At 39.1% G+C, this 17199-nt stretch overlaps 2 protein-coding genes across 2 annotated transcripts in view; both read left to right on the top strand.

The window, feature by feature from the left end:
- LOC137287476 (nephrin-like) overlaps positions 1 to 15786 on the top strand; it is a 65633-nt gene extending 49847 nt beyond the window's left edge. The window contains exons 7-11 of the mRNA XM_067819798.1: positions 13231 to 13283; positions 13695 to 13787; positions 13932 to 14042; positions 14231 to 14271; positions 14947 to 15786. Coding sequence (XP_067675899.1) covers positions 13231 to 13283; positions 13695 to 13787; positions 13932 to 14042; positions 14231 to 14244 — 271 coding nt within the window. The 3' untranslated portion in view covers positions 14245 to 14271; positions 14947 to 15786. The remainder of the gene's footprint in view (positions 1 to 13230; positions 13284 to 13694; positions 13788 to 13931; positions 14043 to 14230; positions 14272 to 14946) is intronic.
- On the top strand, positions 5516 to 13084 carry LOC137258042 (cell adhesion molecule DSCAML1-like). The gene is made up of 7 exons (XM_067795590.1): positions 5516 to 5561; positions 6141 to 6467; positions 7449 to 7730; positions 8134 to 8553; positions 10132 to 10410; positions 11108 to 11404; positions 13041 to 13084. The coding sequence occupies exons 1-7, from the start codon at positions 5516 to 5518 to the stop codon at positions 13082 to 13084; spliced, it is 1695 nt and encodes a 564-aa protein (XP_067651691.1).
- Positions 15787 to 17199: the final 1413 nt, after the last annotated feature.

The following is a 17199-nucleotide window of genomic DNA, read 5'->3' as shown; positions in this document are numbered from 1 at the left end:
CATTGCCGATCAGATGAATTTAAAACCAAAGAATCATAGAGTCGCTCTTGTTTTAGATGAATTTCTCTGGAACACAAATTTTGTATTTGTGAATAAGAGCGTGCAAATGTTCACCTATACATCTCTCATTTACCTTGACCCAAATGACATTGATATGTTTGAGTATATGACAAAATGATATTTGTGATAGTCTAGTTGTCTTTTGTCGAAGGTTTTTTTTATAATACACATGTATTCCATGTCTGTGTTAAATGTTCTCTTCACGATATGGCTGAAATGTTGCCGATGTCACGTTAAATATTACCTCACTCACTTACTCAACATGATATCAAAATCTTCGACACACAGAATCGTGGAGTACTTGGACGTGAAGGATCGCTTTGATATAACTGAGCTGTGGTTACTGGGATTGTCAATTAAACACCGAGATTCACTCGTTAACTTATTTGCTGACTGACTGACTGACTGACTCAGTCTCATTCATAATACCCGACAAGCAATGTCCTATTTGGAAAGAGCAAATGGAAATCAATAAAATCAAATTTACTCAAAATATCTCTTTTTCCGAGGCCAAAAAACTGATAAAGACATCTGATCTTCCACAAACTTATGCTACAGTAGCAAACACATCATCAGGATCTAAATGTAACACATCAACCACAGGCTGCCAAACTACCTTGACTTGGGTAAATTGCGATTCTCCACAGCTTTTGTACCCAGCTATATCATCACAGACTGAGGAATCACTTCCTAGTACCTCAAAGTCTTCTTCTGATCACAGATCATCATCTCAGTCACACTCAAAGTCTCAATCCACAGCTGATAGTCAACAAACTGTGAAAAATAAATCGAAGCCAAAGCCTGATGCTTCAAAACAACAAAGTGGCAGAGCTCCAAAAGGGTCACAGAACAAAATTCAATTGTTCAATAAATATGGGTCTCTTGAAGACATGGACGTTTCTGAAAACGTCCATTCTAGGGCACATAGCTTGTCGCCCTCCAAAAGACTGCGGGGTAGATCCCCATTAAATCCCCCCAAAAGATAGTTTATTCCAGTAATATTGTACAGTGGAACTACAGAGGATTAAGGACTAATTTACATGAATTACAGCTATTAGTCCAAGATTTTATACCTTCAGCAATATGTCTCCAAGAGACATATTTAAAACAAACAGATACATTTAATTTTCGTCAGTTTAATGTATATAATTGTTTTGCACCTCCGGGTGATAGAGCCACTGGCGGATCATCCATTCTAGTCAAACAAAACGTTATTCAAAGCCCTGTTTCACTTAATACTAATATGCAGGCTGTTGCAGTGAGAATTACGTTCCATGTAGCGTTTACGCTATGCTCTCTTTATATTTCTCCGTCTTCGACGTTTGCCAGAACTGATCTTCAAGATCTATATGATCAGCTCCCGAAGCCCTGTATTATAATGGGAGATTTAAATGGGCACAACCCACTCTGGGGTAGTGTAACTACAAACACTAAAGGTAAATTGTTGGAGGACTTTTGTTCCGACAATGATTTATGTATTTATAATGATGGTTCCAACACATATTTACACCCTGGTACAGGGACCTATTCTGCTCTTGACTTGCCATTGACAACTTCAGAACTACTAAATGAATTCGAATAGTCAGTCCACGATGACTTCTGTGGAAGTGACCATTTTCCCACTATGTTAAAAGCTGTAACTCCATCCGATGTTCCGCCATCATCAAGACGGAATTTTAAAAAGGCTAACTGGGCTTTATATGAAACACTGTGTGCTGAAAAACTTAAACCTGAACGTTTTATTGACGTTCCCGATGCTATTAAATGCTTTTCTGATAAACTGAATTCCATAGCTGATGAGTGTATACCAAAGTCCTCTGTAGTTCCACACATAAGAAAACCATGGTTCAACGATGAGTGCAAACAAGCTAGGAAGGCAAGGAAAAAAGCAGAACATTATTTCCGTCGCCATCCTATGGTGCATAATTTCAATAAATTTAAAATTCTAAATGCTAAAGCGCGGCGTACTTTTAAACAGAACAAACGCCAATCTTGGCAAAATTATGTATCCAAAATAAATTCTCGGACACCCATGTCCAAGGTATGGAACATGGTCCAGAAAATCAAAGGTAAAGGTACTAAATCTACTGTCCATCATCTTAAACATGGAGATCAATTACTTACTGATAAATCAGATATTGCGAATAGGCTGGGCGAAACTCTTGCAAAGCATTCTTCCTCTTCTAATTATTTACCTAAATTTCAGCAATATCAACAACAACAAGAAAAGAAAACTATTAATTTCAATTCTGATAATGGGGAAGATTATAATGAAACGTTTTCTATTCATGAACTCCATGCTACTCTTGATCAAGCTCATGACACTGCTACTAGAGCTGATAACATACATTATCAACTCCTGAAGCATTTACCAGAATCCTGTTTAGAGACGCTCTTATCAATATTTGATGATATTTGGACTTCCGGGAGATTTCCTTCTTCATGGCGTGATTCTATAGTAGTACCCATACCTAAACCTGGACGTGATCATGCGGATCCGTCCAATTATCGTCCGATTTCGTTAACTAGCTGTGTTTGCAAGACCATGGAACGCATGATAAATACTCGACTAGTTTGGTACTTGGAAACAAATAATCTTATAACTGATATACAATGTGGTTTCCGCAAAAACAGAAGTACTGTCGATCAGTTAGTGCGTTTAGAATCATTTGTTAAAAATGCACTGATCTCGAAAAAGGATATGACACAACCTGGAAATATGGTATTTTAAGAGACTTACATGACTTCGGCTTGCGAGATCGTTTACCTCATTTTATAGCGAACTTTTTAAATAACAGACAGTTTCAAGTCCGAGTGGGTTCTACCCTGTTTGATCATTACAATCAGGACCAGGGTGTTCCACAAGGCAGTATTTTGTCTTTTACACTTTTTAGCATAAAAATAAATAGTTTATCAAAAGTTTTAAAGGATTCAATTGATGGATCGTTATTTGTGGATGATTTTAATATTTTTTGTCGTGGGCAAAATATGCATACTATTGAACGGCAACTGCAGCTTTCTTTAAACAAAATAAATAAACGGTGTCTTGAAAACGGCTTTAAACTTTCTAAATCCAAAACTAATTGTATACATTTTTTTTCAGAAAATATAAGCCACATAAGGACCCTGAACTATCTCTAGATGGCACTCCCATCAAAGTTGTAAAGGAGGCCAAGTTCTTGGGCCTAATCTTTGACTCCCACTTAACATTTCTGCCTCATATTAAGTCCCTTAAAACTAAATGCCTGAAGGGTCTTGACTTGTTGAAAGTTGTTTCTAACTCAAAGTGGGGAGGGGATCAAGCAACCCTCTTACACTTGTATCGATCACTCGTACGTTCGAAACTCGATTATGGCTCCATCGTATATGGTGGAGCCTGCAAAAGCAACTTAAACTTCTTCATTCTGTCCACCATCAAGGCTTAAGACTTTGTCTTGGGTCTTTCAGAACTTCACCTATTGATAGTCTCTACGTTGAGGCCGATGAATCATCCCTTACTCAACGTCGTATAAAATTGTCTTTACAATACATTACTAAATTATATTCTAATAAATCTAACCCTGCCTATAACTGTGTGTTCAATCCCCTTTATGAGAATTTGTATAACTAAAAGTCTTCTCTTGTTCCACCTCTTGGGCACAGAATTAAACCATTTATTTCTTCTGCCGGTATAGACCTGGAAAGTATATCGCCTTCCCGTCTTCTTTCTTCGCCTCCTTGGCAGTTGGTTAGTCCACAAGTTGACCTAACATTAACGACATTTTAAAAATCAGAAACGGATGAATTACAGTATAAACAAGAATATAATCAATTAAAACATAAATATAGCAACTATAAATCCTTATTTACAGATGGGTCCAAGGACGGTGGCGCAGTTACTTATGCTACTGTCATTGGATCCAGAACAATATCTTCTAGATTACCAGACAATAGTTCTATATTTACAGCAGAAGCTAGCGCGATACTAACAGCTCTTACATATATTCAAAGACACCCTAAACATAAACAATAAATCATCTATTCCGACTCTCTTTCTTGTCTTCAGGCTATTAAAATATTTCTTGTAACCATCCACTTTTAATAGAAATTATTGAATTGTACAATAATCTTGCTACTGGCCAGTGCGACATCGTCCTTTGTTGGTTACCTAGTCACGTTGGCATTTCTGGTAACACAATGGCCGATCTTGCTGCTAAGGCGGCACTCAACAAATCTGTGACACCACTTCTTATTCCATACTCTGATTATAAAGCTACAATAAGATCTTATATCCGTGATCTGATGCAGAAGAAGTGGGACACCCAGGTAGGTATAAATAAATTGAATGAAATAAAACCTTATATCGGTTATACTTACTTGGGTTGTGAGTCCAGATTTGAGGAGGTCATTATGCGACGATGTCGCATTGGCCATACGAGGTATACTCACGACTATCTATTAAAAGGTGAAGATCCTCCGTTTTGTATCCCTTGTGATGGAAGAATCACAGTCAAGCATGTCCTGCTTGACTGTGTTGAATATTTCATCACAAGGGATAAATAATGCAATTCAAAAACTTTGAAGGATCTTTTTAATAATGTTAGTTCTCATTTAATTATTGCATTTTAAAAAGAATTAGGTTTGCTAAATGAATTGTAAATAGATAAATATTTTATGGTTGGCAGTTTGAATTAGTAACTTAGAGTGTTAGTGGCTGTATCCTCGAGGGGGGTTAAAGCAGTGTAAAATTATTGTCCTGCTGAGATGGTACGTAAGTCCCAAAACATTTGAAGTCATATTTGATCTTCCTGTTTTTTAGTCGTAGTATTTCTGTCATTTTAATTTGTGGCTAATCTTGCATACAGTCACCAGCAGCTGAGAGGATGGTGTAAATCCAGCTAGGGACCATGCAGGTAGCAGAAGTACTGTAAGTCCCGATGGCCCCTAGTATGGTGATCTACTTTGAGTTGTTGGTGATCTATATAGCCTGTTTTTATATTGTATTGTCTAAATAGTGATATTAGTTTTAACTTTTCACGCTAGTTTTATTTCTCATTGTGATATTCTAGTTGTTTTACTGTCCTTCGTCGACAAGTTTTTATCATATGCATAGATTCCATATTTAAGAATGCTCTCGTCACAATATGGCTGCAATACTGCCGATGTGACGTTAAATATTAACTCACTCACTCACTAATACCCGACAAATACTCAGAGCCTGACGATCGATTGACCTATATTTAAATACTACTGATCTACTTTCAACCGAGTGGTATGCGAGTACAGCTTCATATTACTTCCTTGTTAAGTTACCTGGCTACACAGGACGACTGCAGTGACGGTTTATACCTGACAATCACAGGTCCTAGTAGGTATGTATAGTGTATATATTGTATTTGTGTTAGGGAATCTAACGGGTCTTTGTTTACTTCTGTCACCATGTTGAACATGTCAGTGTATAGGACTAACCCGCTACATGTCGATGTCGATATACTCCCGTATGTTGTCCCCAGTCTCTGCTGGTACACATGATGCCTGACATGACATGAGTACAAATCATCTGTACGCGACAGACTGACTGAAACACCTATAATTACAAACACCGTTACTTACTGTACCGGCACTGTTCTAAGTGGGATTATTCAGCACCAACTTACCAGCATTCGTTCACACCGGTGTGTGATTTCACGTCACATCATATTACAAATACACTAGAATATCACATACTCTAATCAGCATCGTATAATAACATGTGTCACTGTAGAACACAATGCAATGACAGATCGGAAGCCACTGAAGGAACTAGGGACCACGTGGACTTACAGAACTCTTGCTGCGTGCATAAACCCCAGCTGGACATACGTCATGTATGTATGATAGCGTTAACTCTACATTCCAGGTCTCACGGCGGTGCCAGACGGGAGGAATGAAGATAATCTGTGCTGTAGTACTGCATCTGTATGCAGGTACCTATCACACATGTATGTAATACACCTTGATTCAGATTTCCTCTGAATACTCCCATTATTACCTTAAACACTTGATATAAACACATGTCAAAAGAACGGCACGTTTGATAACCAAGCATTTTGGATCTACAGGCGCAGTCTGTGCCAGTCAAGTGTTGTCTGCAGTGTCTGACACAGCCAGGTTAAGCTGGGAGATTCCACAAGGAGGTCTGGGGACAGGGAGTACATTTTTCGCTGTCAGTCCTGCTGGCACAACTGTGTTTGCACTTTTGCCTGATGGAACATTCCTCCCCACTGCCACCTATACACCTAGACTGGTGTACCAGGGGAACATAGCAGCCAGGAATGTCACCTTCACCCTCAGCAACATCCAGACATCAGATGCAGGGACATACACGTGTGGAAATGGAGGGACCAATAGTGTGATACAGAACTGTGGACAGAAACTTGTTGTCCTGGGTAAGAAGTGATAACAGCGGTATTAGTTTGTAAGACCATCTAGGAAGTTAGGAATACAGTTGTAGTATAAGTAGGATATACTCTGTATATTTGAATGTTGAATGCTGTCTACTGTGTCTGACACAGCCAGGTTCAGCAGGGAGGTTCCACTGAGGGGTCTGGGGATACGGATAACCTTCTTTTCTGTTGTGGATGAGCAGCTACTTAATTAGTTGTTGTCCAGTTTATTCCTTTTTTGTCTTTACACATTCAAATGGAAAACACATTTATCTCTCAGGGATGTGTTGGGTGTCATCGTGACGTCCACAATAGATCCCGTATTGCTACGGCTACCGTAAATCACGAAATTATTGCGTCACGAAGTTAATGCGACTGCGAGGGTCTAGTTAAAATGCGTCAAGAAATTAATGATAGCTCAGGAAACTGTGTTTAATGTGACGAAGTAGCTTGCGATGACTTAGCATAGCATCGCTGCCACAGGCTAATTTGCATATCATGTGACCGGACTTTTTTGTAAACAAACGTAAATATTCATAAATAGGCCGAGACTGGTATAACTCAAGCGATGTGACACAGTTTTCATACTGTTTTATACGTTGACGTAAATAATATTAATATTCTTGTACAACCGCTACAGTAAGTTTATATGGCAATACATATTTACATTTCACACCGGCTGCATCGCTTACTCTCCATAAGTCTTCGATCAAAGCACGAGGAGCTGTACAACCGATGTAAACAAAGGATCGCTGTGCGAATTAAGGAATGTACTCACAATAACTGTTCACGTCGTAAATGTCAACACGGTTACATAATATAAGTAGAGAATGCACAGCCTTCCAACTCACACACATCGCTATATCTGTATTTGTATTATGACATATGGCTGGACTAGTACTTGGTCAGCATAAACCTGAACTCTGTTCCATACATTAAACCGCATGCACGGACCCTTAATTTGCACATGGAGTATTTTGAAAGGTAAACCCACGACACCTGGTCGCCCAGTGTCAACAACACCTGTCCACAAACAGCAAGTGACCTTGACTTGCAGCTCCAACTCTACCACTGTCCCAGCTGACCATGGTTTGACCTTGACCTACACCTGGCAGCGTGACAACACTGACATCACAGTTACCTCCCCTGGTTCACCCTACACCTTCACGGTTAGTACCCGGGATAGTCACAGCTACAGATGTAGAGCAAGAGAAAGTCAGGGTCTAGAGTCAGAGTGGAGCCAGGTGTACAACATGGAGCCTGAGTGTGAGTACAGCATAGACATTACTGATAACTTCAATAGTCAGCCATAAAGTCCACTGTAAACCTGCAATAGATGATTAAAGTGTACTATTGAATGAATGAATTTTCAAACACACCGTTGGACACGCTGAAGCACCAGATAACCAATGGACAGAATCGAAAGGATTTTACTGAATTACATACATATATTTATAACATGAGCCCTCATTTACCGATAATATAGTGTTCTGTTCCAGCTGTTGAAGGCATTGTGATGAATTATACATGAAGTATAAAAGTCTTATCTTAATTCTCTAAACGGGACAATCACATAGAGTGTCCAGGCGTTTCCATACACCATTAACAGTCTGCAAATATTGGCGTATATGTCTTGTTTTACATCAAACCACATTGCCACTTATTCCAGACGGTCCATACCAGATCACCCTGACTCCTTCCACCTCCTCCTACACTGTGACAGAACACCAGCCTCTTCCATCAATCGCATGCTCCGCCCTCTGTAGACCCGGATGTAGCTACAGGTGGTTACACAATGACGCAGTCTTTAGCAGTGGATCCATGCTCCAAGGACAAGCTGACAGATCCAAGACAGGTTCCTACAGGTGTCAGTCTTCTAACACACACGGGAGTAGGGAGAGTGTTAGAGTCAGTGTTGATGTTCAGTGTAAGTATATAGTGAACAGAGGTGACAATGTCACAGTCAGTGTTGATGTTCAGTGTAAGTATATAGTGAACAGAGGTGACAATGTCACAGTCAGTGTTGATGTTCAGTGTAAGTATATAGTGAACAGAGGTGACAATGTCACAGTCAGTATTGATGTTCAGTGTAAGTATATAGTGAACAGAGGTGACAATGTCACAGTCAGTGTTGATGTTCAGTGTAAGTATATAGTGAACAGAGGTGACAATGTCACAGTCAGTGTTGATGTTCAGTGTAAGTATATAGTGAACAGAGGTGACAATGTCACAGTCAGTGTTGATGTTCAGTGTAAGTATATAGTGAACAGAGGTGACAATGTCACAGTCAGTGTTGATGTTCAGTGTAAGTATATAGTGAACAGAGGTGACAATGTCACAGTCAGTGTTGATGTTCAGTGTAAGTATTTAGTGAACAGAGGTGACAATGTCACAGTCAGTGTTGATGTTCAGTGTAAGTATATAGTCAACAGTGGTGACAATGTCACAGTCAGTATTGATGTTCAGTGTAAGTATATAGTGAACAGAGGTGACAATGTCACAGTCAGTGTTGATGTTCAGTGTAAGTATATAGTGAACAGAGGTGACAATGTCACAGTCAGTATTGATGTTCAGTGTAAGTATATAGTGAACAGAGGTGACAATGTCACAGTCAGTGTTGATGTTCAGTGTAAGTATATAGTGAACAGAGGTGACAATGTCACAGTCAGTGTTGATGTTCAGTGTAAGTATATAGTGAACAGAGGTGACAATGTCACAGTCAGTGTTGATGTTCAGTGTAAGTATATAGTGAACAGAGGTGACAATGTCACAGTCAGTGTTGATGTTCAGTGTAAGTATATAGTGAACAGAGGTGACAATGTCACAGTCAGTGTTGATGTTCAGTGATCATGCTGGTTATCCAAACCCTGGGCGGTGTTAATGCATTTATCAAACATTTTCGTACCATAACTATCGATGTCTTTAAACAGGACTGGCATTCATCACTATATGAAAGTTCAAGATATGACTGTTATCGTGAGTTTAAATCTCTACTTGAACCCGACTCGTATCTATACAACTTACATAATATAAACCTTCGTAATGCTTTCATATGCTTGAGACTTGGTCTAATTGAGTTGTATATCAAGGAGTGAGTGAGTGAGTCAATATTTAACGTCACATCGGCAGTATTGGAGCCATATCGTGACGAGAGTATTCTTAAAAAAGGAATCTATGTATATGATAAAAACCTGTCGACGAAGGACAGAAAAACAACTAGAATATCACAATAAGAAGTAAAACTAACGTGAAAAGTTAAAACTAATATTCCTATTCAGACAATACAATATAAAAAACAGGGTATATATTTATTAGACAGGCAGGTGTATTTCCCGCCATGGCTACCGTCATCCAAGAATGCTACAAAGCTTTATTCAATGCTTACAAGTAAAGCATCGCTATTACAACATGAAACGGCTCTATTTATCCCCCACGCGCTCATTTTGAGAAGAGATTAACTGTAACATATATATGCTGACCTTTATACTGACCTTCATGCAATAAACTGATTGATTACTGATTATTGTGTAAGTGTATACTCGACACTAGTGACAGTGTTACAGTCAGTGCCGATGGTCAGCGGATGTTAAGCTATATACTATACTGATGCAAATGTCCAGTCATTTCCCTAATACCTCCACAATAACGCAATTGTTCTCATCAACAGACCCAGCCGACATCATATTATTTACCACCAACTCTCACAATGGATCAGTGACAGTTAACGAGTCTGATTCAGTGACCTTGAGCTGCCAGATCGACAGTAACCCAAGGTCAGTCATCAGGTTACTGAATGGAACTGAGGAGTTGACAAGAGCAGATAACTCTCTAACAGCAACATATAGGCTGGAGTCAGCAGACTGTAGACAAAGAGGGAACTACTCCTGCACTGCCACCAACAACATCGGAGCACGTGTCAGCCAGAGGGTCGAGCTTCTGGTTCAGTGTAATTTGTTTGGATACTATGTAGACATTGTTGCGTTTTGATGATTGTCATTTATGTTTTTCGATAAGGATTATGGCTTCCATGGGTTTGTTGAGCAAAGGAAATGCCTCTGGTATACTTCTGTATTTATCATGATATGTGTTCCTTATTGGCTCTGCACTGCATAAGTATCCTTAGCAGCACCCCCGTGGTTAAGGTTAAGGTCTCGTAACTTTTCTCGTAACATTCGTACCTCCTATACTGTAACATAGGAAGCAGGAATGATACGAGAAAACGTACGAGACCTTAGGCTTACGGGAGTTTTCTGCAATAATTCAACCATAGACTGTGAAAGTTGAACATTAATGTAAAAATCAAACAAAATGTGGAACAAAGGAAAATGAACCAACTGGCCCCTCAGAGAGACTTAAAATTGGCATGATACCACATGATGCGACAACGCAATATAAAAATAAACAGCTGCAGGTAGGTCACCATACCTACACCACAGGCACCAAAATCCTAAAAAAAATAATGAAATCATCAAAAGCATTTCTACAAAATGTGTTATGCATTACGAACATGAAAGTGATACTGTGATCTACGCAATCAATTATATTACATGCTGTCAAATTTGACTGCGTCTTCCCTTTTGTGTGTGGGTAGGTTAGTATCGGTTCCAGTGCCATTGTATAGATTGATTTCTACATTTAACCAGGCTCACCTCGTCTTGATGACTCAGTGTCCCAGCAACTCAGGTTTGCTTCTACGTTGGGCGGTGACGTGACTGTGTCTGTGTCAGTCCTGGCCTACCCTCTTCCTGCTTTCGCCTGGAGTAGATCCATCAGCACAAGCCAGGACCTCACTGGTTCCTCAACCCCTGTCTCAGACATCTCAGTCACTGCCAGACTACACCTTACTAACCTCCAGCGGCAGGACTTTGGTGACTACAGTCTTACAGTGGGCAATGGTGTGGACAGCTCAGTGTCATACACAGTCGGTGTGGTGCATGTTGGTATGTTACTTATTGGTATTGCAATGTTACCATCATTATGGTGCGTTATGATTACAGATTTACTTTTTTTTTATTCTGTTTTCATTAAACTTTCATTTGATGCTTTAACCTATGAACTTAAATCAATAATTACATTTTATCTTAATTCGTTTAAGGACGACCACAGACACCTACACGGTTCCAAGATCTAGGTAATGCAACAACGTCGTCAGTATGGTTGTCGTGGGTGCCTGGGTTCAATGGTGGACACCCTCAGACGTTTCTGATTGAGTATCTACAGTTTGCTACAAGAACATGGACCGTGTATAATCATGTTGATGACACTGGTGGGATGATGGTAGTAGAAGTGAGTGGCCTTACACCAGGAGAGACTCACATGTTTAGATTACAAGCTAGAAATGACTTCGGGGATTCTGATGGATATGTATTGGTAGAAGCTGTGACTGTTGGTGGTAAGTGTCCTACATGGGAATCAGTAACTGGTAACCTGTTATCTGAAGGATACATCAGGATATCTGTTTGGTAAAATTTAATATTTCTGCATATATTCAAAGAAAAGAAAAAGAGTAATTTACGAGTCCGTGTATGCTAATGCACTTCTTGTTTCACATAGGGAACGTAAATGACAATATATCTGAATAATTATCATTATGTAGCATAGATGGTGTGCAAGTGTGAAATGTTTCCTTGGGCACGTATCATTTCATCACCATATGTTAGGAGCTAAATACTCATATACCAAACTATTTTAACCGTCAGTGTAGAATAATACGAATCTATTCGCAAATCTTCTGATTTACAGAACACACCGGGAACCGGTCCCGGTGACTGATTGACTTTGTCATTGTTTCATTGCATCGCCTAGTAGAATATCGACAATGTTACTGATATAATTCAGACAACACACTGGGTTCATAGTTTGCACACATCTTTGGAATTTAGTCCATCGCCCACCATTTACAAGGGCACTATGTGTAGATGGATAGGGAAAACGGAATCTGAAAGTGAATTTCGAGTGACCACTTTTGCTGCCAATGTACAATTTTCCGACATCTGTGAGAAAACGTCACGTGTTAGCTTGGCACATGCTCTCATGATTCATGAGGGCCAGAGCAAAACTGGACAGCGAAGCCTGAAGGCAATGGTGTCCAATCAGCAGTCGTCAGTTACGGTCTTGTGATTACATTGTAGATCCACTAGGCCAGCAAAGGCTTGAAACTTCATGGAATTGCACTGGGGTAACAGCAGGAGCGACAGTAGGAACATTTCTGCTTACCCTGTTCTTTAGTGGAATCGTACTAATGGCGCTGTACAGAAAGGGATACATAGTTCGAAACACTGGAAAAGGTACATAGTTCATTTTCTGTCGTTACATGATTGAACACTATTTGCAGGCTGTAGATGTTATCCCAGATGTAAGTCCCTTGGCACTGCCGAATCCAGGGTTGTCAATGGGGAATGATGGAAATACTATTAATGTGATTCAGTGTAGGTATGGTTAAAGTTTGGATCCACAATATTTTACAGGAAATATTATCTGTCTCCCTCCCTTTTGTTTATGAATGATGTGACGTATTGATATATATGTGAAGTGTGTTTCACACTCCATGACATTTTTGCTATTCTCCTTTTCCAGGAGCCGCACGAAAGAGGTATTTCACGTGTTCTAGTTCAATGTAATATTGCATGGATCAGGTAAAACTAGGAAATAAGATCGTAACTTTCAACAGGTATAATAGAATAATGCATTGCAAATTCTATATTGATGTTCTTCGCTCGATTGTTTGATTTCAATTGTTCGAGACTGACCTGATGTTGTTTTGTAGCTCCAGCCATCCTGAACCTGTGGAAATGGACAACAGAGGATATTCATCATTAGGTATGGGCTGATTAATGTATGTTTCCCCTCTGTTGATATTTTGGTCTTCTCTGGATCAGGTCAGGACGAACCGATTCCAATGTGTTTCAGATGCTCCGGGGTAGTATTCAGATTTAGAGGAGGAATCGGGAAACAGTACACGCAGTTGAAGATTTATCAGAACACAAAAAATGTTCCGTGATCGGTTCTATTGCAATCTCATGTTTTGACGATGATACATTGTTAGCTCTCTGGAGTGTTAGTTAAAACAATGAAGCAATAATTTGGATTGTTGATGAAATATGTTATGAATCTTCAGCGGACGTTGCAGCAGACACTAGTACCTACAATGACCTGTTGGGTCTTTTCCACCAGCTCATATTTCGACCATCTCTGGATCTTTTAGCTCTAAATCAATACCATGGGTTCCAGATCAGGTTACTGCTCCAGCGCAGGATTCAAATGTGAAGGAAGAGTCAGAAAAACATCTGTACACACAGATGAAGATTTATGAGAACACAAAAGGTAGATGAATCGTGTTAAGTACTGTTGAACATCCCATCTGATGTTTTAACATGAATATTTTGTCAGTTTATAGGAAAGCCAGTACGAATATTGAAGATGCAACATATATCTAGTATTGAATTATGTAATGAACCCTGTCTTCAGCGAATGCTGCGGCAGATGCAGGTGCATATGAAGACGTGATAGAGACTCTCCCTGTGACCTATGAATCCATCAGGGCATCGCGATACCAGAACACTGGGGCACATTCTCAAGGTAACCAAACCATGAAAAATGGTTATTTATCGATAGCATTCCATTGTTATGGATCAACTCTTTCGTGAATGTGCCAACAGCATTAATCCAAAGCACATGCTTTTCATTCTCATCAGGGATAATACGCTTATTTCATGTGCTATATACACTCAGTTGATAGGATATATGTATGTTTAATTACATTTCAGATCCTGACAAATGAAAATAGTCGCACACGCCCATTCTCAAGGTAACCAAACCATGGAACACTCCTGGTGATTCTGATCGCGTTACATCGTTATGGATCAAGTATGTTCTTAAATGTTTCAAAACCAGTAGCCCAAAGCATATGCTTTTTCTTATGTTTGAATACGTTTTATTTTATGTGGTATGTTCAGCTAATGTGATATTTGTATGTTGAATTACATTCGCTCGTGTACATTTCAGGCTCTGACAAATGAAATATGCACAAAGCTTAAGGCAACATCATGCCATGAGTACAGACACAACATTAGTTTAAAACAGGTCGATCTTGTTATTGTCTTGATATTGACATTACATAAACGGAGATGATAAAGTACGCTAGTAGTGTAGGGTGCTCAGTCATAGTTTAGTGAAGTATCAGTAATAATGAAAGAACCGTTCACTATCCCTACAATAGCCACGGGGATAACTGTGCACTACATATATGACATTTTCGGTGTGTACGTTGCTGCATATTGATTCTTTCGTATCTCACTGTCATTGAAGATATCACAATCACGTCCTTCAGTTAGGGGGAATCTCCGAGACTATATTTATCATAACAGTACCATCTTATTGAGTCTAATATCTGGTTAACCGCATTGCCAGCATGTGTTGTTTCACAATGGCTTTGCTAATGATTCCTTCAAAATTAAATGGAAGTTTTTCAAACTTTTCACAGAGAGGATATAGTTCGGCCGAACCCCACATACAATGTCAATTCTGGGGTCCTACATACACCAAAAAGCGGTAATTCAGTCATCAGTCATTCAGTCGCTGTATAACAGAGTGCATTCTACCAGAAAATCAGCCAGCAATTCTCAGTCTGTAGCAACCCAGGTAAGCAAAACTGCCCGGATCTGAGTTGTTATCGCAACTTGGTGTATATTTCCCTTATACAAAAGACTAATGGCTGTTATCAGAACAACCCTAATATATAAACTAACTTTGTAAACATCTGTCTGGGAAGGACAGGCAAGGACAGGGTGGCATACACACAAGATAATGACAGTTAACTCTGATTGTGACCAAATGAAAGAAGGATGAAGTTACAGTGTTTTTGTGTTACCTGAAGTCACTTGCTAATGATGTGACACAACTCCACTCGTGAAGAGAATTACCCCAAATTTGGTTGTGACGTAATCCAGATAGATCGAGGTACTGAAGACATGTTGCAGCCAGGTCATGAGGTTTATCTATCTGTGAATGACGAGGAGCTGTGTACCTCTTCTGTGAATATCGAGTGTATTGTGTAAATATAGTGTATCCGAACATATATTGTGTGCGGATGGAAGTTCTTATCGCCTTTAGTATAAGTTTTGAATATATATCTGTTCAGTGTACATCAAATATAGGTGTATGTGGCTTGGTGGTTATGTAATATAATTTTTGAAAATAGATATTGAATATGTAACGAGTATCGTGAGTGTATCCAAAACAGATAGATTTGACTGCTAATGCTGAAACAAATCAGTATTCGTTTTATTTCCATTGCGTCTCAATAATCGATAATCTTCACGATTATCTTCGGTTTTCTGTCGACTACGCAGAAGATTGGAAGACGAAGATCGCGAAACGTGATTTTGTAAGCCCTAACCAAGATGGCAGAAAGCGCACCTCGGCTTTCCCGTAAGTGTATTTTCCAAAACATCCCAACTGATTCAGGGTTCATCGGCAACGTTTCAGACTTATCATGAGGGGTTGCATGAAACCTTGATATCAATGATAATTAATATGCTATTTTTAAATTCAGTTCTCTGAGGAATTAACAGATTTTCACATTACAAAAAATACAGCAAAATGTCACACACACACACACACACACACACACACACATACACACACATATATATATATGTGTGTGTGTGTGTGTGTGTGTGTGTGTATTATTGTATTATATATAAACGTAAACGTAATAACAAATCCCTGACATTATTGACATTGCATGTAGGAGGGTGTGTGGATGTTTAATCATTATTATTTTGTATCCAAATTACACCAGATCGCTAATGCGTAACGTCATATGTAATCTATCATTGTACAGTTACAGCAGAACTATTATGTACATAAGTTATTTCTATAATTGTATCGTTTCTTGCCGATGTATTTACACAATAACATATATAGAACACGTACATGTCATGTTGTAATCTTCGTTTCACAGGCAATAAACGGGGTACATCTTAAGAGGTGCTTTCTTTCTCATCATTTATTGTCCTTGGAACGTCTTAAGACCTGAACCCGTGACATTATGTTCAAGGAAATGGGTTTTACGATTTCCCTTGTGTAATAATGAACAGTGAATGAGTGAGGTAATATTTAACGTCACATCGGCAATATTGCGGGTATATTGTGACGAGAACATTTAATTTATATCAATATTAAAAGTAAAAGTACTAGATTATCACAGATATGACCTTAAACTAGCATGTGAAACTAAAACAGTGTAATTAAAGAAGACAACGCAATATAAAACTCGGCTATAGAAGGTAAGAATGAAAAGACTTAACTCAATGGATATAATCACGTAGTTGTTTGTTCCACGTCTGTCACTAGTTCAACATTGGAGGGTGGTATATTGAAGAGTTTTAAGAATCCGTGTGTAAAATCTTCGAAATCGTTCACACATTAAATCTATAGGTATTCTGTATTAATATACACCGACTCCTGTTTATAACACCAGTGGGTATTTGACTGTACACTGTCTACACAACCACATAGCGGTAATGCACTACACGGCCACACTGCACATGCACACTGTCGCCCAACACTATATGCGGCTCACAACTTTTCGAGCGATATACCCACCCACCCCTACAGTGAATATTCAGGTGTTCCGAATAGCATGCCTACAGAGGCACATTTATACAATCAGCAAAGGTACAGCGTCACCCAACACCAGAATATGCTAAATGTAGGTATCACACACGACCTA

The sequence above is a fragment of the Haliotis asinina genome, chromosome 1 (genome assembly GCF_037392515.1).
Source record: "Haliotis asinina isolate JCU_RB_2024 chromosome 1, JCU_Hal_asi_v2, whole genome shotgun sequence".
Taxonomy (NCBI): domain Eukaryota; kingdom Metazoa; phylum Mollusca; class Gastropoda; order Lepetellida; family Haliotidae; genus Haliotis; species Haliotis asinina.
This window is presented reverse-complemented; position numbering and strand designations above follow the sequence as displayed.